The sequence below is a fragment of the Drosophila teissieri genome, chromosome 2R, assembly GCF_016746235.2.
Source record: "Drosophila teissieri strain GT53w chromosome 2R, Prin_Dtei_1.1, whole genome shotgun sequence".
Classification (NCBI taxonomy): Eukaryota; Metazoa; Arthropoda; class Insecta; order Diptera; family Drosophilidae; genus Drosophila; species Drosophila teissieri.
Window position 1 is genome coordinate 10,603,943 of NC_053030.1, and position 25,302 is coordinate 10,629,244.

Below are 25,302 nucleotides of genomic sequence, written 5' to 3' on the forward strand. Positions count from 1 at the left end.
ACACACATACTTAGCTCGCTTCTGCGTTCTTCTCTAATCCAAATCCAAGTGCAAATGCAAATGCAAATGCAGTTGGAGCTGGAGTCTAAGTTATAATTAACATTTTTATTGAATTTGTATTTATAGATTTTATAGATCTTTAGCATAATTTTTGGCGCTCTCGCGTGCATGCATCAACTTCTTTACCATGTATATAATTATTGTCATGCATGATAAAAAGAATGTCGCTGAATGCTGTAAATATGTATTTCGAATATACTTTTCCCTAGCTCTAGCAAAAGTCACACTTAAAAATATCCATATACTCGTACTCGTATGTAATTGAAGTCGTCGACATTCGTTTGGTGATTTCAAATCGATCCGTTCTTCGTTGAGAGTCAAACGCTTACGCTTTTTGGGGGCCTGGTGTGTGTGTGTGTGTGTATATATATTCATTTATGTTATGTTTATGCATTTAGTACGTATGTTGATAAATATTGGTATGTCCTATAGCTTAAACATGAACAACTGCTAATGAGAATGAGCCACGACTCGACTGACTCGCAATATATTTATGCTAAATGCGTAATGCTAAAATGCGTAATTCCTACTACTTAATACCGAGTGACCTTACTACGAATTAATATTTTGAGAGTGTTCTGTTGTTCGTTCGATTCCCCTCCTCCTTCCATCCTTTTTTTTGTTTTTTCTTTCTTTTTTTTCTTTTTGTGGTGTCTACTAAAATGCTGCTGCTTCTGCCGATGTTCGGGTTCAGGTTGTGGTCGACTAAAAGTGGGTGGAGGGCAGGCATTTCTGTAGAACGGGTTGCGCACCTGCCCCGTGGCCAGACCAATATCCCAAATACCAGATGGGTTGGGTTTGGGGATTGGTCTTGTGGCAGACGGTTGGCCTGCGTGTTTCCATCTGCGAGTTGCGGTGGTGCCAACGTCTCCAGAGCTTTGGGCACAGGTACTTATCACAGCCTTCGAGCGCCGCATGCAAATGTCTTTTCTCAAAACACACTCAACATGGTTTCTCCATTTGCGCTCCGTAATAATCAACGTCATATAGTAATAATTACAAGCATAAAATAAAAGTAAAACATTCAATAAAACCAACAGCAACGGCCAACAGCCAACGACATCCAATCCTAACGAAATGACAGTCAAGTTCTGTGTGCTTCGTGTTTCGTGTCTCCGATGGTGATTACGTATGAATGAATGATGTATGTCAATCAGTCTAGCTGGATTTGGCTGGGTTGGGTAGTTTCTAGCTGTCATTGACGCTCAGCTCGGCTTAGTAAGTCTGCGGATGAGAGGAAAGAAGCGCAAAGGTGGAGAGGTTGTTAGAAATGCGATAAATACAGGTTGTTTCTAACAAGCTGTTAATGATTGGGGAGTGGGAAAATCTCGGGATTGATCTGGATCATTATGGCTAGCAGCATACATTTCGAAATAGCTCGTTATAATTATCCCAAAAATAAGGTGGGGATCTATAGAAACTTGCTATTGGCTTTTCAACTTACCACCGGCGGATAGGACATGTATTTGTCGCTCATGTTGAAGTACGATCCATCTGCAGGCGGCGCTGGCGACGGCGAGGATATGTAGCTGCCCTTGATGACCAGGGAGGAGGCGGGCGAGGGCGATGGTATGTACAGTCCGTTGGAGATCAGCATGTGATCGTCCTTGGAGCGCATCTGCATGCCCTCGATCATGCCCGTGGCACTGTTGCGCTGGCTGTGCCGCTTGGGATTCGGCAGGGTGCGGGTGAAGTCCGGGTTGCAGAGCGGATACGGCGGGGTGCACATGGAGCTCTCCTGGTACTTCGGCGGATACGCCGTCGACTGGATGATGTCAACGTTCTCCACTAGATAGGTGGAGGCGGCTGCCTTCTTCTGGACATCCGCCTGCAAAGCAGTGATGGGCAGCTGGTTAGGATTTCGGAATGCACCTGGTTAGATCTGATTAGTGGGTTAATCGAGCGAGTCTCTTACCTTGTAGACGGATTGACTGTCATCCTTGGAGTACACATCATCGTTGCTGGGCTCCGCCTCGCTCTGGGATTTGTTCTGCCGGCGGATGACGAACCAGGCCACCAGAGCAGCGTTCAGAACCAGGAGAACCATGGCTGCTGAGGTGATGCCAATGATCATCACATTGGGCAGCTCGTCCTTTTCGGTGTACTCCGCCGAGTGCGGCTGGGAGCCCTTGCTGAGGGTCAGCTTGATGTCGGGCATGAATTTGCTGCCGCCCGCCTCGTTGGCCGCCATCACGGAGAAGTAGTAGGTGGCTCCCGGCTTCAGGCCATCGAGGGATATATTCTGATGTCCGGGCTTGGCGTCCACGTACTTGTACTTGTCCTCGCCCTGCTGCTTGAGCCGCAGCCGGAAGTAGGTCTGCATGCCGCCATCGAAGCCGGGCGTCCAGTTCAGATCCACTCCCGTGTCACTGACGTTGCCCACCCTCAGCTGCTGAGGAGCATCCGGGCGGGAGGGCTTGCTGAACTCCAGGGTGGTACTCGCCTGTCCCAGGGCATTGCGCACCACGCACTCGTACTGACCGTAGTCATCCGGCGAGGTGTTCTCGATCAGCAGGGCTGACTCGAAGTTGAGGGCATCCACCTGGCGCTCCACACTCTTGAACTTGTTGCGCCGCTGCATCTTGAGGTCCTTGCCATGTCGGCGCCAGATGAAACTGGGCTGCGGCGAGGCCAGAGATCTGCAGATCAGCTGGGCACGGACTCCCAAGCGGGCGGCATAGCGCGTGAAGGCGGGCGAGTGGTCGATTTCAGGGGCAGCTAAAAGGTTACACAATACATCATAATTAGTAAAACAGTTTTTTGTTTATTTTTAAAACTCATAATTAGGGCGGGGTAAATCAATCCACTTACTTTGCACCACCAGGAGCACGTTTTGCGCGGCGGGAGCTCCTCTTTGGTTGTCCACGATGCAGGTGAAGTTGCCAATGTCACTGCGCTCCACGCTGGCGATCTGCAGCAGGGCGGTGCCGTTCTCGAAGCTGGAAATGGTGCGCGTGGCCAGATCGTAGCCGTCGCGGGACCAGCGCACATGGGCGGCCTCTAGCGGGCGGGCCTGAATGTGGCAGGCCAAGACCGCCGGTTCGCCGGCCACGAAACTGCGCCCCTCGCTCACCGCCGTGATTGTGGGGGCATCTACGAATTGAGAGAGTCGTCAGCTCCAGTTTCAGGGGTCACCATTAGAGTTAGTACTCACATTCCACGGCCACTTGGATCTCCAGCAGCGCGGTGCCCTGGCTGTTGAGCGCCTCGCAGATGTAGACGCCCGCATCGTTGCGACTCAGACGACTGATATTGAGACGGGGTCCGTCGGAGATCAAACGCTGCCCGCTCAGACTGTTGCTGCTAATGGGCAGGCCGTCCTTGGTCCAGGTGTAGCTAATTACCATGGGGTTTCCGCTGGCCAGCAGCTCCACGTGGAACGGCGCTCCCTCAACGCCCACGAAGGTGGTGCTCGGCGGCGTCTCGAACTTGGGCGGATCTGGGGGATTAAGGTTAGTTGACCTCCAGCAAGAAATAAACTCTCAGCTTTGCTTACAAAGTATATCTAAGCTGATGGTTTCGTGGACACTGCGCTGCAGCACCTCGTTGTGGCTCTGGCAGGTGTAGACAATGCCGTCCAGGTCCTGGGTTATGTTGACGTTCATCTCCAGCGTGGACACCGAACCGCCCCAGAGGCCGGGCCTGTTGGCCAAGTTGAGACCCTCGACGGGAATGCCGTCCTTCCACCAGCTGATCTTCGCCGGCGGATTACTGGAGCTGGAGTCACAGACCAGCTTGGCGCGAATGCCAGGCACCAGGTTCTTGGGCACCACGCTGATCTTGACCGTTTCGGGGGGAACTGTGATGGGGAATGGCCCTTTAGATACGTATTCCTAGTGGAAGATAACCCCTACTTACAGTGAACTCCCAAAGTTTTGGTGGCGAAGAGCGGTATGTCAATGGCTGCATTCTGCACCTTGCACTTGTATATGGCGTTGTTATCAGAGGCGTTCACCAGAAGCGAGAGCTCGGAGGTGATTTTACTGTCCACCAGCTTGGAGGGAGCATTGATGATCTTGTCGTTCTTGTACCACTGCAAAGTCGGTGGCGGATTGCCGCCCGCAGAGCTGCACTGCAGTTTCAGAATCGATCCGGAGATAAGGATATCACCATCGTTATAGCCCGTCAGCAGGGGCGACGAGGGGGGGTCTGAAACGGGGGTGAAGCAACAATAATGAAATTATAATTTAATTACATCGCTCAAGTGCTGCTGAAATGGTTTCCCGATAAGATCTCATTTCAGTTAACTGGGGTTGGTCTTCGAAAAAAAAAACTTACAAAGCACATTCACGGTGTGTGATCCCACCACATTCTGCGTGAGTTCCGTGTTGAGGGCGTGGCAGACGGCGATGAAGGTCCTGCTCTGGGAATCGATGGTCAAGCTGATGTTGGAACTGCTGACCCAGCCGCCGTCGGAGCTGCTGGTGGTCTTGTAGGTGCTGTTGTCCAGCGGCCTGCCGTTTATGGACCAGCTGATCCTGGCCTGTGGATTCGAGGGCGCTGTCACGCAGCTCAGTTGCACGGAATCGCCGACCTTGGCCTGGGTGGCGCCGCTCAGGTAGACATCCTTGGGCGCATCTGTTGATGGATTGTTTTAAACATTAAGCATGTCACTTTGGAAAGTTATAAACAGCATATGTCATATGCCCATGGGCCTAGAAATCAAGTAATATAGAGCTGCAATGCACAAGTTCTGTGTTCCTAACTAGACTTGTTATCTGGATAATCCCCGTAAAAGTAAATATGGCTGTGGCAGGAAAACTTACACAAGACAGTCAGATTGAGTTCGGCGCGCAGGGGAGTGGTCGCCAGCAGATTCTTGGCCTCGCACACCAAATTAGCGCCATTGTCCTCGGCGGCGGCGGCGAACTTGTAAACGTTCTCCGACAGACGGCCCGAGGTGCGTTGTGGCGAACTGATGGCCACGCCGTTGCGGTACCAGGTCAACTGGGCTGGGGGATTGCCGCCGCGGCTGCGACAGGCGATCTGCACATCCTGGCCGCGATGCAGGGTCTCACCCTGGCTGTAGCCCTCAAAGAACGGAGCGCCGGGCGGATCTGTGAGGTGGTAGGGAGTGGGGAGTAGGGATTAGGAACTCCGCTGGCACACACAAAGGACCATCCGGCAGGCACTTACAGAGCACGGAGAGCTGCACCTGGGCGCGCATCGGCACATCGGGGGGCAGGGCCTTGTGACGCGCCTCGCAGGAGAACTCCTTGTAGTCGTCTTCGGCGCGCGGCTGCAGGTGCAAGGTGGAGCTGGTTGTGAATCGCTTCGGGGCAGTTTGATTCACCGTCACGATGGGGGCTACACGGCGAGAAAATAGCCACAAAGTAGGTCATCAATTTGATATTTATTAAAAGGTTAAATGCCTTATAAGTTTGTATTTTCATAAATATAGGTATGCTATAGGATTTTAGAACTTGAACTCACCTGTCGAAACTGGAACCTCGCCCTGGAACCAGACTATCTCCGCCGCCGGATTGGCGTTCTCGGCGATGCAGTGCAGCGTGAGGTTCTGGCGCTCCTCCACCTCCACGCGGGCATTCCGGGCATAGCCCTCGATGACGATGCTGCTCGGAGCAGCCACTATGCTCAGCTTGGCATTGGCGCGAATGGCCGGGTTACCAGCAGCCGGACCCACCTGGCACTGGTATTCGGCATCGTCCTCGAGCGTGGCGTTCTTGATCTGCAGATTGTAGGCATTCTGTTTGGCATCCACCAGCACCGAGTAGCGCGGGAATCCGGGAATCACCGCCGAGAATCCCAGCGCAAAGCCATCCTTGGTCCACTGGACTTTTCCCGCTCGGTTGGCCACCTCGCAGCGCAGGAGGGTGTCGGTGCCCTCGAGTATCTGCAGATCGTGGGGCGTCAGGTGAAACTTTTGCACAGGTGGGGCTGCCACCTGGGCGCCCGGAGTGGGAGCCGTAACTGCGGCCATTACGTGGCAGATGGTGGTAGCTGTACAGAGAGGAAAACACATTGTTACATGGGTAAGTAATGCCAAGAAGGGAGCTAGTTTTGAACAGTAAACTATAACTACTTAAATTATATACGTTAGCAGCGGGCTCTTTATTTTGTGTTTCACATAAATTACTAGCTACTTCGATGGGTAAATACAAGGGTTTTTTCTCCGTGTAAAGCCAAACGAGATGGAAGGGAAATTCGCATGGTTAATCGGCACGTTCGACATTTGCGCACGTAGTTTGCCAAGTGCATCGCCAATGGGAACAGTTCAATTGGCATCGAATCGACATGGATGTTGGCTGTCGACCTGACAGGCCCTCAGTGCGAATCGGAATCGAAGCCAGAGTCAGATTCAGATTCAGAGTCAGAGTCGGAGTCGGATACGGAGTCAGATGGCCACGGTTACCCAGTTTTACGGCCCACACATAAAACACACATTACTTAAGCGTAAGCCCCGTCGACGTCGCTCAGTCACATCGCACTAATTTGGTACAACTTCTTTTTTTCTGTTTCTTTTACCCCCACCGATTTGAGTTCAGTTCGATTCGATTCGATTCCGAGTTGTTTCCTTTCCGCTGGCTCACATGTGCCAGTCGCGGCCAGGGAGCCCAACTCTCAGGCTGTCATTGAGACATGGGATGTAGTTATATGTATCTATCTGTCTGTCCGTCCAGCTCCATCGGTCTCTTCTGTTCTCCGCCAGGCTGTTTGACGCTGGAGCGGCCCACACCTAGGCCAAAGTAGGTCTACGGCTTGCGGCTCATTAGCATTAAAATGTCTTAGGAAAAACGACCGGGCCACGTTCGATACCAAATTGATCGGCCTACTCACTCGCATATATCTATATACATATATCTAGTGTGTGTGTGTCTATATGTTGTCGACCTAATCAGCATTAGGGCAATCTACATAGGTATACACTCGTAAAAGCATTGACAACTCACGCACAGTGGGAAATGGGATCGTAAGTGATGTGTGGGTGCCAGAGAAAGTCCATTTTGAGCTGCTCCGATCGGGCAATTAAATGAGAGATTATGCAGATACGATTTTATACTATAATAACCTGCTGGCAAATAATGCGCCATTAATCATTCGCCGATCGAGAGCTCTTATAAATTACCCAGCTAAAGACAACTGTCGCCTTGACGGCGATAGATAATTCCCGCCCAGCTTCGCCTAATGAATTGGCCATTTATCAAGCGAAAATCTCTAATAACATTCTTAATTCCCCTCCCCTTCATATCGAAACAAGTTTAATTTATAATTAATTTATTTCAGCGAACATTGCTCAATTAAACTGGTTTCGGTGCCACTGTGCGCTGCGTGAACCGTGAATCGTGAAACGGCCACAAATGGTTGGTCAAATAAACAAAACAAACGCGTCTCCGTCGGCGGATTAATTGATTATTTGTCTGGGAAGACAGCGGACAAGATGGTCTTGAAACAGCAGAAGAGGAGCGGATATGAAATGGGTCGAAACGGAAATGTGGCCACTGGCCACCCACCCACCGAGTGGCAAAGTTAGTCATTCGCTTTTGAGGGCGCCTCCATTTGCATGCGCTGCCATTTCAGCCGGTTAAAGTTCAAGCAATTAAGCCAAGCGACAGTTGACCAACTCGCCACTGCCAGAACATTTCCTGCGGCAATTAACCAAAATAAAAAAAAGTAAAAAAGAAAAAAAGAGGCAACAAAAAACAGCGCAACTTGACAGGTTTTTGCACTGACAATGACGACAAAAACAGAGAAACAGAGAAAACTGAGACCCACAGCCCGCTGCAACTTGCATACAACTCATTTAGTGTCATTACGGGAGGAAGACGGCAAAATGGGAAGACGGCTATATGGTAGATGGTTATATGGCTACGACACTGTGGGTTTTATGGCCAAGAGGGCGGCGAGACGCGGCGGCAGGAAAGCCACCCCGCTGGCACCAAGAAACACACACAATACACTCGCACAGAGGGTAATTGTCACACATATGCAGGCCAGGATGGCCAACAAAGAAATCCTTGAAGTGTGACAGTAGGAAGCAAAGAAGCAGCCAGCAAACTAAAAGGAGGAAGACTACGAAACACACACTCGACTGAGTGAGTGAAGTAAGTGCAAAGTAAATGAAAGATGAGCAGCAGGCCGAGAGGCCCAACCGGTTTAGCATTTCATTCATGGGTTTCCAAACCAACCAGCCAGCTATCCAGGCAGCCAGCCATCCAGTCAGCCAGCCATCCGTCGTTCTGGCCAGTGGTTAGTGGCCAAGTCGCCGGGAAGTTTGGGTGCCCAGGGGCGCAGCTGTAATTGTCAACTGGTCCCACAAATTGTACGCAAACTAAACTAACTGCTTAACCGCAAAGCGTACGTCCATACTCGATGACCATGATGACCATGATGATGACGATGGTGATGACGATGTCGATATGAGGGTTCCAAGGAGCACTTCCCCTGCGGATTTGCCTATGTGCCTGCGGCTGAGCCTATGCCAAAGTCGATTTCTGCCCGCAAGCTAAGTGAGTATGCTGGCCTGCATTGGCCTCAAAAGCCTGCTAATAGTTTTCGAGCTCGGAGGTCCTGGCAGGACGCCGGCCCAGAGATGCCTGAATTACTACTAAGTGAGGGCTGCATTTGGCTTTCATGGCTTTCATTGGCTGCAATTCGTTTTCCCTTTCGCAGGACTCTTCTGAGTTAGGCACTCGTTTTGAAAGGAAAAGGCTTATCTTGGTTGTCACATGCGAAACATTTTTTGTACTTAGCTAGTAGTTTAGTTGCCAAAGATCCAAAACCTATGCTTTCAATGTGAGCTTCGCGCATCTCTATCGTGAGTTGCTACGTGTGGCAGAGCCAAGCGAAGCGCAACGCCGGATGTCGCACTAATGGCCAACGCAACGCAACGCAACGCAACGCAACGCAACGCAATCGCACTCGAAGGTCCCGGCCCGTTTTAGCCCGCTTTAGCCCACTGCCATTCGTGTTGGCCATCGACTTGAGCATCGGGCCTAGATGGCCTGCTGGCTGCTTTGTAAGTTAAACTATCTACAAGTCATTAACTCATACAAAGCCGGCAACTGTCGCAAAGGGTGAGATGCTGATGCCGATGCTGATGGTGATGGTGAGTTTGAGAGGCTGTGAGGCGGTGAGGCCTAGAGACACAATCCAGAATCGAGGGCCCAGCTAGCCAGAGTTAAGTGAAGTGGCCTGGACGAACGCACATTTGGCCCTTTGTTTTTCCTCTTTCGCTCCTTTTTTCCTGCGTGTGTGCGTTTTTTTCCTGTTCACTCGCTTTCCTTATCGAGACCAGTTTCCAGTTTATTCGCTCACGCTGCCAGTTTCTGGTAACTCCAGCGCGTTAATGGAAAATATTGTGGCATATCACAGGAAATCCGGTGAGGTTTTTTCTCGTTCGTTTGCTGTTGCTTTTGGCCTTCTCATGCCACTGCTTGTTGTTCTTGTTGTTGTTGTTGTCGTGTTGGTGGTGGCGGTGTGGTTGTGTGTGTGCACACTCCTTTTAGCCGGCAGGACACTTAGCCGGCATCTACTCGCTTTGACAAAATTAACGGGCACATAAATCTCCACTCTGGGTTTTGCGGCTTTGCGTTATAAATTTAATTAAATTTTTTGTTCGCGTTTTGTGTACTTTATCTGCGCCTGTTAACCAATTTTTTTCTCCTTTCGCTGGTTTCGCCGACTGCTTTGCAAGTGAACAAATGTCTTTTATTATATTGATTAAAGCGGCTTTGGTGTGTCAAATTTGTTGTCAGCCATGTTAAGCGCCGGCAAAGTGTTTCGAATTGTTTTAAATGGCAAGGGAAAGGATTTCGGCACGGCCATAACAATTATTCTCCACATGTGCTCTGGGCTGAGTTACGAAGCCAAAGCGACTTACAACTTGGCTAAAATGTGAGCCTATCCGATTTTCAGCCGACACTTAAGCGGTTTTTAGCCACTCTGATTTTCTGTCTGTGCTCATGGTGATATAAGCCAGATGGAGAGGCTGGAGAGAGTTTTCATGAAATTGTGATGAAGAGTGGAATGCTTGTTCAGAATCGGAAGAACAAAAATTTAGGATGAATTTCGTCCAAAGATCTTAATCTCAAAACGAAATACTCTTCTCGCTGCCTTCAGTGGTAAGCGGTAAGCCAGTTACTATCTCCATCTGGCTGAAACTCCAAATTTCGGTGGCTTGGATCCTCCGCTTATGGCCAAGTTTATTGCTGACCCAGAACCGCCTTAATCATCGCCGGCAACCCGCATACCCTCACTCGAGTGTCAACCGACGACCAGGCATTTAATGTGCGCCCTGGGCACGCTTAATAAATTCACAATAAAACGCATTTGAATCACGCGAATCGGGAGTGTGAGTGTGAGTGTGATTCAGATGCTGATGGTGGGCGGGAATGGGAATGGGGATGAGGGGCTGGGGCTGGAGATCAAGGAGCCTTAACGACCTCGAAATGTTTGTTTGTTTATTGTGGTGCCCCGCCCATGCTCCCATCCAGGCAGCATCCTGATCTCAAATTGCCGCATTACCAAGTCTCTGTCTGGCTGCCCAGTGTGTGTTTGAGCACTGATTGAATTATAAAATTTGCAGCTGAACAAATGCGACCCGCTCGGTCTGGCCAATATCAAATGCCAAATGCCGGCAACTCGGACCCATTCGGCCCCATCGACGTTAAACTAATCAACTAATTTGCTATGAACTCTGCGGTCTGCACAAATTAGAGCGTCCAAGAGGCCACACCGATTCCGTTTCCATTTGAAGGCATTAACATTAATTATTTTCTGCTTCATGAGCATTTTAGATGAACACAAACTGGGGGATAGCATGGAGATGTCGATGGTGGTGACCCCGACTCTCATCTCAAGTGAAGACCCTCCCGTTTCGGGACTTTCATCTTTCGTTAATTAATACAAAAATGTTGCCCCCTCCCCCCACCCCCGCACTCGGTTGTGTCAACTATTTTTTCAGCTATGCCATCGAATATTTTGGAGAATTTTTGCTAAACCGCAAGAGTAAACTTTTTGCATGCGAAATTGAAAGTATTTTGCGGGCTGGTCAGTTTGGATGCGAATATCTGGATTTATAGTAAGTCGGGAATTTGTCAGGAATGTCAGCTAGAATGCAAAATTAAAGTGCTGCCCGCACAATATATGGCTTTAGTAAAAGCGTATATCCACTTTTTTGGGCCATCAAAAAACGAGGAAACATAACGAATTAAATACTATAAAAGCCTTTGTGGACACTAAACCAATTCGGTGAGGCGGGAAGAATAAAATTCAATTTTTCTCAACGTCGACTAATAAAAACATAGGGACACAGAACAGTAATAGATTTGATGATTTTATGACTGTAAGCCACTCCGGTTGTCAATCCGCCTTGTCCAACCAGTTTTGTCAACGGCCATTTGCGTGGGTTAGAGGTTTTGAACACCCACAAAGCTGAGACAGCAACAAAAAATATTTACGAATTTTATTACTCATAAATTGAAAATCATAAAATCCCCCTTGCAGCACCTAGCATCTCAGTGTATCAAATAATTTGGCCTGAGGAAATGGCACGAAAGGGAAAGCCAAGGCGAGCTCTTCCCTAAGATATGCAGGGAATATTATTTAGTAGAATCGTAAAACTCGGTGCGGTGATTTCCTGCAAATGGTTAAACTTTTGCTGCCTTGAAAATTAATTTTTTTCCTCCACTCCCCCATATCCTGGAAAAGTTTCACGCACTCTTGGGAGCCACGAGGGTCTGCAAGTCGACGAGTGGCTATTGGAACAAACAAAATCTAGCTGGCCAGCAGAGGCAGTAAAAAACGGTCCAGCAATAGACTCATAAAGCAATCAAAGGCGAAACCAGTTCAAGAGGGGCAAAACTAACTAAGAGAGCCGTCGACACAACCTACGTGCTGTGAACAGGTAACAGAGATATTATACCTGGCATATACATATGAGAAAACTACGGGCTTATGAATGGCAGCCGCCACATGAATGGCTCTACAAAGGCCACAAAAGACGTGGGCTTTTGCCTCTCCGTTCGCGGCGCATATTAAACTGAATTTAAATTTAGCTGGAGCAGAGTCAGGTCTGTCGGTATGGGTATGGCCAAGTCAGAGTCGGAGTTAGAGTCGGATCTGTCTGTGTCTGGGCATTTGCGAACCCAAGGCACGCACCTGGCTTCGACGGCTTGCTTGGCTTGGAAACGGCTTAGTTTAATGCCGCACTGAATTGGCCAACGACGGCGATCGACGACGGCTGCACTTGTCGCTTGGCTCAAATGCCAAGTCCCGGAGTCGATTGCACACCCCTTGCCCCCTCCTCCATAGTACAGTATCCATGCCCCCGTGCATGTGGCAGCTGTAAGCTGCATAATTATAATGTCTGCAGCCAGGGGCCCCGAGCGGTACATTGGCTGACTTGAGTTGGCTTGTCGGGCCTGTCGCGCCAAAAGGTCAAACAACATATTTTTGCCGTTTTTATTGAAGCTCCGAACTTTGTTTGTGAGACAAAATTAGTTTAGTCAACTCCATCGGCATTATGAAACCTCTAAAAAAAAATGTTGATTAAAAATTCAGTGCGCTATTCGAACGGAAACCGACAAAGCGGATTCATAACTATGTAAATGCCAGCTAAAAATACGCAAATACAGCATTCTATTGAATGTTTGGAAATGTTACAAATTAAAAATAAAACTTGAAAACCGCTAAGTCCGAAATTTAAGAACATATATTCAAATCAAACAACAGCAATGAATTCAAAGCTATGCAAATTAAAACGTAAAGTTATAAGCTCCATAAACTCATACATCGGAAATTGCGATTTTGGTTCGCATATGCTATAGTTTGATGGCTTTTTTAAAGAAAATTACCATTTCCTCTTTTGGAAAAAAATATTTTTGCAAATATAATCAATACACACAGGCGATCGTATTTTACGCCATTTGTTTTCGCACCCGCACACTTTGGACCAGGCTTAAACCTTTCTTCGTGTTTTTGTTAGCATTTGTTAATTGTATTTATGTATGCAGCTGAAAACTTTGCCATTGACTGAGAGACCGACCGTGTGCTCACCCATTTGTTTTTATAAAACTTAATGGTCCGCTGATTGCGGGCAAAACGTTGGCAAATACGACGAATACGCTTGTTTTTTCAAGGATGCGTTCATTAACTTTTCGAGATTTATGTAGGCAGCGTGCGAACAGATGCGGGCCAACCTCTAAAGTCCGACATCGCTGCAATTGTCAGCGATGCCCATTTGAAAGCCAACACAAATTGTTAATGGCGGGGCATAAAACCCATTTTTATTTCGCACTCTCCTAATGAGTCCACCAAAAAAAAGGCACAAAAAACACAGAACTACTCAGGCAGTCAATCGTCACTCAAAAGCCAGAAATTCGAGTTATCTGGCGGCGTTTTGAAAAACTGCCCGAGCATAACGTTCCGTCAGACGACAGACTACAAATTCCCTCTTGAAAGTTAGATAATCGAGATACCGCTGCATCGAAACAAGACACTGTGGCCAGATGCCAGATTAATGGCTGCGAGCTGATTAGTTTGAGGCCAAGACAAAGGCATCGCAAAAGGCCAACTCTGTGGGCCGTAATTAAGCAGAGACAACGCAACGTGGTGCTTTGTGTGGAGTCCCAGTTTAGTCAGAACATGTAAATTATAGATAAGCTGGCCTTATGCTCCATGCCCCATGCTCTACATGCCCAGCAACCAAAATGTTCATTTGTCAAAATTAACACCGCCGTGGAGTCGAATCAAAGCGAATCAAACCGAATCAAAAACGCCGCCAGCTATGGGTAATAACACTTAAGAGATCTAAGAGCGCCAGCAATTGGGACAAGCTGATTACTTGAGCAGCTTCGGAATTCTGGCGCACAAAACCTGTAAATAGGGGAATAGTCCCACTTATGGATGTCCGTATCAGTAGTTGACTTTAATTCCATCTCTATTATCCTAGCTGCCCATCAAACCCAAAAATAACTCGATATGATAACCATTTCTGAGTATCTTGCAGATACTTTGTATTTTTCCGTGTTATCTGTACAAAAACATCCTGTCCAATCCAGCAATTTGGCGTTCCCACACCCTCATCACTCATACGGCTTCTGGGTTATTGTCATTCTATTAACTCGCATCTAAACCATCAATCATCCTTTTCGAGGGGACTGCATGAAAAGTTCGTTAGTGCTAAATATTAACTTTTCACTCCCGGCATTTGCGACTGGAAATTGATATAATTCTCACATTGACGCGTCCCATTATTAATTCAGTTTTCACGAGTATCTCGCTGCGTTTTGTGTCTCATTTTTTTTCCATTTTTTTTCATTTTTTGGTTGGGCCAAAAGTTACCGTACACTCTTGTGGGTTTTCGACCACGTCCCTGGCAGTTTAATTGAGGCAACACGAGAAATAATAAGAGAAAAAACTCAAACTCGAACACAACAAAAAGATACAAACAACTGACGCTGTTCGAAAACAGATGAAAAAATGAAAAACAAAACCGGCTTAGGCGCGCCTATGTGTTTGTGCCTGTGTCTGTGTTGGCCATCCATCATTATGAAATGTGCGCCAGTGTGGGTAAGTGGTGCACCTGCTCGCATTTTCGACTGGTAGCCCCTATCCCCCGAGGAGAGGGGCCACTTCGAGGGGAAAACAGGTCCGGTTCGGACTCGGGGACTTGGGTCCTCCTTCATTGATAGTTTCGAGTGCAACTTTCGCATGCGCAAACTGGCCGGACAACATATGCTGACCGGATCGGGTCCACATCCAACCCCATCTTCCCAGTTACCAATTCCCAGTTGCCAGTTACCAACTCTCAGCTCCCATCTGCTGCTTCTGTTTTTGCCGTGATTCTGGACCCTCTCCTCTCTCCGCTCCACTCCTCTGTGTTTTTTTTTGTACCAACAACCTCCAGATGGGTATATACTTATTTTTTGTGCGCCCAGCGTAAGTTAATATGACTTGTAGCACGATGATTGCTTCCTGTGCAGCGGAGAGCGGGCAAGTCGGCCTGAAAAACCCGCTGACAGCCAGCGACATCAGCGGAGGAGCTTCATCAGTTCGCTGCCTTTTTTCATGAATGAAAAATCGCTGTCGCTCTGCCGCTGCCTGTGGCTTGCCATCTCTGTCTCTGCTGGCGGAAGTTATAAATTAATTGAGTAAATATCGATTCGCAGACATATAACCGCACATATCCCACATAGCCAAACACACACACAATCAGTCATTCAGTCAGTCAGTCAGAGACACACACACACAGCTGCGATGTGTAGGGCTGGTTAATTGGCAGCACTTGCGGAGCAAGTCACAAAACACGGAGCATTCAACTCCAGCCACTATTTGCATAGTCAAATTGGCAATCGAGTTTAGAGGAGCTGTTTAGCAGTCGGCGTATCGCTGCGATGCACGAGATTAATGACCATAGAAATCGCATATTCAATTGCCCATCGAGTGTTCCCACTCGGCTGGGATAATTTATTGAAAGCGCTTCAGATGCATTTTTCCATTGCCCGCCATCTTCTCCATCTCCAGTGTAAGTTTAGCTCCCAGTGTAATTTCGTGTAATTCGCCTGGCATTTTCTATGGCAGTGCTTTTTATGACATTGGCAATACGCTGGCCGTCAGCTTACGCTAAACTTTATTAATAACCAGGCGGCGTTATATGCCAATTATTTACTCATCCCCATAAATCGCTGGTTGGCAAGCGGGAATTTATGGCTAAATTGATTTGCTTCTTATCCGTAATAAAACAGTAATTGGTAAGTGTAAGTAGCCCGCTTTGGTGGTCAATCTGTCTCAATAGGCTTACCGAGGGGCATAAAGGAGACTTATAGTTTCTTATAGAGATGGTATAGGTTTGATGAGCTACAGTCATGTTTAAATAGTTTGGATTTCTTCTGTGGATAATCCTATTCAATAGGCTTCTTGAGTTGCATTAAGCTAAACTGACTTCTGCACCGTTTGCAATGAGTAATAAAATAATTCTTTTTTGTTTTGGTGAGCCAGTTCTTTGGCAGTAATCTTAAGATTATAAATAGAATTTGCTAGAGAGGAAGTTATATATAAGATTAGATCGAGGGCGCCTTGCCTCGTGGCCTCGTTCGCCTGTAAATTTGATCGCGAATAGTCACAACAGTTATTTCTGCACAGTTTCAATGGAGAAAAGCTTTAACTTCGCACGTTATACATCTTTAACCCAATATCTTTTTATATCTTTTTATACCTGCTCCGGGGCGACTGTATCTTTTTCGAGATCTGAAAGAGCCCGTCATGCATAATTGCATATATCAGATACAAACACCTAACTGCGCACATGTGTATACGAGTATACTCGTACAAGTGTGTGTACAAGTACATATGTTTGTATATTTGTTTGCTCGTTACTGTCGCGTCATAAGGAGCGACAACAATTGCTGTTTCTGCTGCTGCTGTTGCTGTTGCAGTTGCAACTTGTTTGCTACCTGCCGTTGACGCCACCTAACTGTCAACTTTCTTTTTTCGCCCGGACTCATGTAATTACAGGGAGCTGACTGTGTGTGTGTGTAAGTTTTACTTGCATGCAATTAGCATAAAAAATATCAACACAGTTTGCATTTATATAACGCTACAAATTATGCATCATTGAAGCTGCCACCGCAGCAGCAAACTGCAATGACGTTGAATAATGACCGAAAATGCAATGGAAACCCGTCTGTACACATATCCACCAACCACCAGCGCCACCAGCACCACCCACCATCCGCCATGCCCCATCCCCTGCACCACCAGCACCGCCGTGAGTGAAGTGGCAAGCTGGCAGTCAACAGTTCGCCAGCGGAAAACAGAAAACAGCCAACAGGCCCAGACACCGCAACCTCGGCTCCATCTGCATCTGCATCTCCATCTCCATCTGCATCCCCAGCTCCATCGCCAGCTCCATAATCTCCCGGCCAAGACTGGTTGGCAAGGGGGGCGGGGTGCCCGTGTAGGATGATGTAGGAGTAGCAGCTTGTGCGAGACGTCGACGTGGTAGGTGCCACCGACACCTTACGCACACCCACTTCTCGATGGAGAGCCAAGTGCGATGGGCACGAGCTGACTATGGGATATGGTAAATAAGCAGTACATGGCGACACTACCTCATCCAGATTAGCAGGAACTGGTCAACTGCTTTATATTAGATACTAGGAATCCGCCCCACTTCATGTACACAACTTTTAATGGGCTCACCTATCCTATAAACAAGAAAACAAGGCATATTTATCATAATGCTAAGCCATAAATCACTACTTAATGAGAAAAGAGTGTGGAAAGTGCATAATTCGACGGCGCAGAGAAGAATAATAAAACCCACTTATGCAAGAACCCGTCCCAAAATGGCTTAAAAGCAATCGATTCTGCTGTGATCATCACCAATTGCCAAGATGAAAGTATTAGTGGCATTCGTTTTCCTGATGGCCGTGGGTCCTGCGTTCCCCGCAATATTCGTAAGTATTCCTACTTAATTTCTGCTAATTTCTGCAACTAAGAACTTGGCACTTTGAATATCTATGATGTCCCTTAGAAACATTTGGAAAATGAGTGCGCAAAGAAAGGAGGCATTACACCATACCTCCTCAAGAACAATCCAACCAACATTCGAGTGAAGTGCTACTACGCCTGTCAGATGGAAAAGCTAGAAATAATTGCCAACGGAGTGGTCAACCCCTTCGACGTGTCCGTTCTCAATATCACACAGGAAAACTACGACAAGTTCGGCAGGATGGTCAAGTCGTGCCTGACGCTAACGAATCCGCACAAATGTGAGCTCGGCTATTTGGTATTCCAGTGCCTGAATGACAAGTATGCAAAATTGTAAAATATTGTATAAATGTATATATATGTCTTATTAAATATGATTTGATTCAATATATTGAATATACAACATGAAAATACGAATACTATAAGATTACAAAATGTGAGCTACAAGTAAGGAAGTAGTTATAGAACTTTGCAGTCAAGAGAATCCAATCATGAACCTCTTGGACTCCTTATTTTTCAGAAGAGCTTCATATGAGAGATATGATAGATATAGCAATGCTGACCTATGAATTCTGTTGGCAAATGCAGCTAAAAGACGAGCGTCTTGACTTTTCTACCGAAAAGATGTTTGCACAAAACAAAAAGTACATACAAATATACTTATTTGCAAAAGCTAAAATTAGTGTGAAAATGTAAATTAAGACTAGATAAGAAAAATTAAAATTGTTAATAATATCAGCCACTTATGCCATAACTCATTCAGAGAAGGTATAAAAGCAGTTGCCAAATCCTGATAGGTATTAGTCAAAATGAAAGTATTCATCGGCTTGGTTCTAGTGGTTCTAGTGGCGTCTGTCGCTTCGCAGATTCATATATTCGTAAGTATTCCCATTTCTAAGGGCTTAGAATTTTAACGAATTTGTATGTGATTTTGATGCTTTTCACAGGAATCTGTAGGAAAAGAATGTGCTAAGAAACTGGGAATAACCGAAGATTACTTCGAGAACTTTCCGCACAGCAGTCGGGTGAAGTGTTTTTACCATTGCCAAATGGAAAAACTTGATATAATTGCCAATGGTGTGGTGACTAATATTGATTTGAATGTACTAAATATCACACCGGAGAACTATGATAAGTATGGCATAAAGGTGAAGCCGTGCCTCACACTCTCCCATCCCAACAAGTGTGAGCTCGGTTACCTGGTGTTCCAGTGCTTGAAACGGCAGTTTAATTTGTAAAGTAACATCTTTACATGTTTTTAATAAATTAGTCTCGTTTCGAACTCATTTGTTTTTGCTACTCTATTTAAGCTTTTCATCAAAGCGAAGCACATATCAATGAAATCAAATTATTCAGAGGCATGGCTGACGCCTGAAAGCGATCAAGTAATCACACGCATAATATCTAATCACCATTGGCCCTAAAATCAGAATTAGCAACGCTATGATAAGCAACGATTATTATCCGACATGAGCGTGTGGAACAACAATATCAATTACTTGAGCGCGGCTCATCCATAGGAATCCGTGTGCTCTTCGCCAAGTGTGTAGATACACGAGTGGCATGTGGGGTGCCCTGCACCACCGACGCAGCACCACCCTCAGAACCACCCACCACCCCCTGTCGATGTGTGGCACGCATGAATAGACAGCAGCCGAGCTTTGAAAGCGCATTCGCACTCACACTCTTATGGTGGAAATCGCATTCTCCGGCTCTGAGTTTTCACTCACTTGACGTGCAAAGTGCGGCGAAAAAAAGCAGCAGCAGCAACAGCAGCACCATAAAAACAGAATATGTTTGTAGAAAACAAAAACATAGGAAAAGCCTAGGAAAACCTTCCAGAGGAAGAGCAATAAAAAATTGGTTCAATTTAGCACAAAGATGGGAGGGAAAGTGGGGCTTACTTGCGGAACACGGGCCTATTGAAGACCCAACCGACTCTTCAGTCGAGCAAAGCAAACAACGACAACTCGTTAGCACGAATTTCCAGCGGGTGGATGGGGATGGTGGGGGATGGTGGGGGGTATTCGAATTGGCGGGGAGTGTCAACGCCTTTTAAATGGGCAGCTTTTTAGCTTTTTATCTTTTTAGCATTCTGGCTCTTTTCGGCTACAATGGTTATCAGGCCATGATGATGGTACAGGAAAAGCCACTCCACTCCACTCCATTCCACTCCACTCGAGTCCAACACACTTTGTTCTTGTTCTGTTTTTTGGTCGCTGATGCTCTTTGGCAAATTTTCATAAACTCTTATTTATTTTTACTGCACAAAAGAAAATGTTCTACTAGCCAGCCAGTGAGCCAGCCAAGCAGCCAGAGGAGGAGAAAAGAAGTTGCGAGCAATTTTCTGCTGCTTTTCGGTTGCTCATTTTCGCTCTGGCGGCGGAAGTGAATTTGCGCAAAAAATAATAGGGAACATGTTTTGCGCTTTTGACCAAAAACTGCCAGCCCAAATAGAAATGTTTACACCAACCGAAAAATAAATACTGCTTCAGGAAGAACTCAGCTTGTGGAGTGCGAGTTGTGCATAAGCCAACTTAGCAACAGCAAGACGCCAGCACATTTTGTATTTACATAAAAACAAATGACCAGCATTTTGTGATCCAGCAGCAGATGGGTGGAAATCCAGGGACAAAGTCCGAGGCGGAAAGAGGAAAAAGCTGTTCGCAAATGAGAAGTTACGAACGGGGTTGTAATTATGCGGCACATTTCGATGCAGATGCAGATGCTGGCTGATGTATAGGTGTGCATCCCGGCAAGGAATGCAATTTCCATGGGAAAAAGCTGCGAGCGTTTTTTAGGTGCAACCCAGGCTGCATGGGGTATATCCAAGGAAAGTAATAAGAACTGAGACCAAAACGAATTATTTATGAAGATGAATTTTCAAAATACTTTTTAAGGCCTTTAAGCTTATCAACTGGATAATTCTGCATGTTTTGGAGTTCAATTCCCTGCCCCTTTGCAAGGCGAAAAATATGAAGGGGCAACCCCCCTAGACAAGGTGAGCTCTTGGGCCTGAGGATAGCTTGGAATCCGTCCAAATGAAGCACATACATCACACTGGCTCTACGTTCTGCTCTGTTCTGTCTGGAAGCAGAGCCAAATGCGGTCAGTTAGCAACTTGAAGAGCTGCCTTATGTAGGCTAGTACCAACATCATTTGCTCTTTATGGCTTATAGTGCTCGTACGCAACCCAACCCGAGGCAACCCATAACCCGTTCGTCATATAATTTGCACTCATTTTTTAACTCCTTGCTGCGTGCTTTTTTGCCGCTTTTTAGCCGCTTTTAATCAGAGCAAGTGGCTCTGTGCTCACTATGTGCTGGCCGAGTGGCAGTAGTTGGGCAAGCGATTAGCCTGGGCTTAGGCCCAAGTAGGTTCAATGCACTACGATTCAGTGTGCCGGTGAAGGATTTATGCTGAAAAGTTGTGTGCTAACACAAGTCGCTTTTAGCTGCGGCATTAGGCCAAATCGGGTTTTAAGTCCACACTGTTTGCCGAGGTTTTGCAGCCTTAATTCAATTTGCCTATGTAAATCGTCTGCGGATTATAAAGCTGGCAGTACATATGGACGTATACTCGGATATCTCTGCGACTACGAGCCCAATGTGGGTAAAAGAGATTTGTGAATTCCGCACTCTCCTCCGGCGCCCCAAACCACATCCTCAATTTTCCAGTTGTGCCGCAAAAAGAAGCGAGGAAAAAACGGTGTGGATATGTGCGGGCATAAAACTAATTTCGTAGCTTGGTGAATGAAAATTTTTGGAGTGTGCCCGGGCAGGTGTGTTTCGTCTTTTAGCAGCTTGCCAACTTCGCTTCCCTTTTTATATTTTTTTTATTATTTTTTTGCCTTTTGGCCGGCGGTTTCTTGGCGCTCTTTTGCCTTTTGCAGCATGGTCTGTATTCATTTTCGACGCAAAACCTTGTAGGCTCGCCACACACATTTGTATCCTGCCTTTTCTGTATATGCGAGCTCATCAAGGAGCAGGTGCTAATAATGCCACAAGGAAGTTGGCTGCCTGCAAAGAAATTGCTAACTATGGCTAGGGAATTATGGCCATTTAAGCGGCTTAAATCGTTAACTACTGTTGTCACGCACAATTGAAGGAACACCATTTTATATCATAAAGTCACTTATCGCTTGGTCATGAGCACTTTTCATATGATTTGTGGTTCAATCCGCCACTTCACAGCTCGACAATCAAACATTTTTAATGCTCAATAATAGATTGGTCCTGCTGCATCGGAACATCCAAGATAATAATGCTTATCTTCGATTAAATAGTCTACTCTAAATAGCTTCATTCTCGACTCCATTAAACTGGTTTAAATTGCTTGCTTTTCAACTCTTCGAGCTAAATAAATAAAGAACTTCTTAACTAATCCATACGATATTATAATACTTTTTTCCTTTTATTATATACATGAGAATCGATTAAGGAACGATTTACCTGAAGAGCAAATTTCAAAATAGCAAAAAACTAAAGACCACCATGTGTGGGTATGTCGATGAGATACTTAAGGACTAACAATAAATTTAGGAATGAATTTTCGTCGTTTTTGATTGCGTAAGAAAAGAGTATATAAGCTTTGAGTTCTTAACTAATCCAAACATATATTTGGTAACATACACTAATATATCTCGCTTCATAAAACAATCATTGAATCTTGTCTTAGCGCCGCTGATGATTCTCCTTCCCGAATTTACAATGCGCTAATGAAGAATTTTGAATGCATACTAATAAATTCGTCATGTAGCATTAATAAAAAACAAACAGATACAGATACAGATACAGGCAGTTGAAAGATACAGCCGTTGAATGCAACGTAGACTCTTAACACTCCGCAATTAGCACTCGCCTTGTGCACGAATTTCAAATGGGAACTTTTAACTTCATACAAATTTGAAATGCAAATAGTATTCAATTAACAGACGAACAAATACTGACAATAAAACTCAAACTATGCGAGACAAAAGCGCCAACTTTGTCATCCCCGTAGTGGAGGTAAAAATAATTAAAAAGCAAAGGAAACAATGTTTGTCAGTTAAAGTGCCGGTCCGGTTGGGTTCGGTTCGGTTTGGTCTCCTCACCTTTCCATTCTGCAACTTACTTCCCACCACGAAGTGATGGCAAAAATTAAATTATGTGTGCCACAAAGTTCGCCTGAATTATGTCGCATAAATCAAATAAACAGCAGCCGAAGCAGGCGGAAAAAATAAAAGTTGAGGCTGCAGAAATTGTTGAGGAAAATAACTGAAACTGTGAAAAAATTTATACGAAAAACTTTTTGCATGTAAAAGCTTGGTAGCTCGCTAACTGGGTGGCTATATGGCTGGATGGCTGGATGGCCAAAGGGAGGGCTTGTGGCGTTTGGTGGGCGACCCGTGTGTTAAAGCAACACTTGGCTGTGGCAAGAAAATTATTCTCTACATCTATTTGTTGTGAGGCAAAAACCGCAGCAGCAGCAGCAACCGCCGCAGTTGCCGTTGACTGGGTAAGCGAAAAAACAAGTGTTTAAATGTCAACGGCAAACAAACTAAAAATCGCTGGCAAAAACCAAGCAGCCAGCCAGCAGACAAAGGAGTATCTAGACATAAAGCCATACTGCCATACCATTCCCCCCCAAATCCCACACCACATTTCATATGGAAAGATACGACTGCCACTGGAGTCTCATCTTCCTTCTGTGTGCTTGTGTCTGTTGGCCCGGGCGCAAAATGTCATGAACTTTTGCCGCAGACATTTTGCAAGCGGTCATCTATGAGCTACATTCGGATTCGGATTTGGATTCGAATGCGGCGGCTCATATGTTTTCCATTTTTACTTTTCGACGATAACTCACCCAAGAGCACGGCAAATGTCAGAGTTATCCAAAACTGCATCTTGTAGGTTGCTTGATCGTTGGAATTTGTTGTTGGCTTGCGACACACTCACTCACTCACTCACTTTAACTTGTTTACAGATTGTTGTGTTTTGTATCTTTCGGGTTAGTAACAAACTCCAGCCAATTCTAGGCTTGGCCGCACTTTGCAAGGCATTTTGCAGAACATATTTCCCAAGCACTTATTTCTCACTGGCAGTGTATGCGAACTGTCTGCGACTTAATAAGTATCCATCAAGTATTTAATTATTTATTTAGTTGCTCGCCACTAATATGTTTTCGTAATATTTTCGTATGTTTCGGCGCAATAACTTTGAACTATAAACTCGCTACAGGGAGCCACACCAATGTTTGTCAACAGAGACCACGCGCAGACCGACCAAGACTAAACGCAAAGTATCTGTATCTTGTAGCTGGCAGGTCCAAGCGCGGCTCACAGGAGATTGAAGCGAACTCGAACATGGGAACCCACTTCAAAACGTTGCCATCGAACTTATACATTAATACTTGGGGCATAAACACAGTAACAGGTTCATGTCACCGCTAGGGCAGACGTATAAGATACAACATATGACTTATACTAGCACAGGTCTTATATTTGTATTATTCTAAATAATCAAAATATATTTTAGAAATAAAAACTTGTTTAATCAAGCTAAAAATTGCAGTCCAGCTTCAGTTACTTTTCTATATTTATTTTACAATTTTCCTATGTACATGCCTGGTATCTAAAACCATTTGGCGTTTTGCAGCCCGCACTCGTATCTTTTAGACCAACGCGACATCGTTTTTCCCAATCATTCGTGAAATACTCGTCCTTTCTCTCGCAGCTTTCACTGCTTCGGCGCCAGAGCGGTTTGTGACTCTGCTAATCCTGCAGAAGCACTCTTATAAGGATACAACCGTATACGCTATTCTATATGGCTGAATGTGATTTCGAAGAGTGCGCTCGAGTGGCGCCCCCACGTATATTATATTCGCATGCGTATAAGAGCTGTATAAGCACCATTTCGAAGCTGAAAGCAGTGTAGAAGAGGTAGGGCGTATAAGAGCTGTATTAGAGTTTTGTATACGAGCTGCGTTTAGCAGAGTCGTATAAGTTGGACTTTAAGATAATATTTGAGGGTGGGCTTCAAACTTTGTCGAAGTGTTTGTTGTTGTCTCGAGTGTTGGGCTTTTGGTTATGAAAGTAAAAGTATTTCAAGAGCTGCGGGTGTGAGGCGCAAACTTCATTGAACAGCCAGCCAAACAAAAATATATATCCCAGAAGTTTTCGACTTAAGTGAATGTGCCAGCAATGAGATGAATTAGAAAAAGTTGATGCCGGCTGAAATATTTGAGTAATAGGAAATGAATTGACCGAGATTCCGGATTACTTACTGTGGCTATCAGAAGTTATGGGGCAGTGCGAAATCACACTCAAACAGCTCATAATCCAGTTAAGTCTCGAATCGAGAGATACTATAAATGCCCATCTTTGGTCAGTCAGTTTTGGGTGAATTTAATGAAACTCGGTTTAAATTTTGCCACTTGGACAAAATGTTAACAGGTCATCGACAACAAGTTAAACATTGAAAGTCGAAGTGGAGAGTTCGGCACTTGGGAAATTCGAATTTCGATTGGTGTTACCCCAGCAGAAATTGACATGCACTCTTATGGTCGAATATCTCTACCATATGATATTTCCGACTTTCGACTGCTGGATTTTATTTTCAAATTAATTAAATACCTCGCACATCTCGAACAACACAAATCGCAATGCACTCGAGTTTTGCTTTTGCAGCTGATGAATCGCAATAAAATGCACTTCAATGCGAAAACAAAAATCGTTTCTGAAAAATTGAAGCCAAAGCTGCAGCCCCTGCTCGACATCGGTGGAAAAAATAGCAAACAAGCTGGAAAAGA

The 25,302-nt window shown here is 45.8% G+C and overlaps 3 protein-coding genes across 3 annotated transcripts; 2 read left to right on the forward strand and 1 right to left on the reverse strand.

Annotated features, from left to right (window-relative positions):
• LOC122612681 (nephrin) lies at positions 1-23,919 on the reverse strand. The gene is made up of 12 exons (XM_043786449.1): positions 23,359-23,919; positions 5,494-6,021; positions 5,197-5,367; positions 4,827-5,117; positions 4,339-4,638; positions 3,919-4,209; positions 3,557-3,859; positions 3,215-3,499; positions 2,872-3,153; positions 1,976-2,778; positions 1,505-1,909; positions 1-1,284 (listed from the first exon to the last, which is right to left on the reverse strand). Exons 1-12 carry the CDS (start codon positions 23,396-23,398, stop codon positions 1,276-1,278), a joined length of 3,708 nt encoding a protein of 1,235 aa, XP_043642384.1. The 5' UTR covers positions 23,399-23,919; the 3' UTR covers positions 1-1,275.
• Positions 17,418-17,863, forward strand: LOC122612419. Its single transcript, XM_043786024.1, has 2 exons — positions 17,418-17,480; positions 17,558-17,863. Exons 1-2 carry the CDS (start codon positions 17,418-17,420, stop codon positions 17,849-17,851), a joined length of 357 nt encoding a protein of 118 aa, XP_043641959.1. The 3' UTR covers positions 17,852-17,863.
• Positions 18,324-18,796, forward strand: LOC122612680. The gene is made up of 2 exons (XM_043786448.1): positions 18,324-18,392; positions 18,462-18,796. The coding sequence occupies exons 1-2, from the start codon at positions 18,324-18,326 to the stop codon at positions 18,750-18,752; spliced, it is 360 nt and encodes a 119-aa protein (XP_043642383.1). The 3' UTR covers positions 18,753-18,796.
• Positions 23,920-25,302: the final 1,383 nt, after the last annotated feature.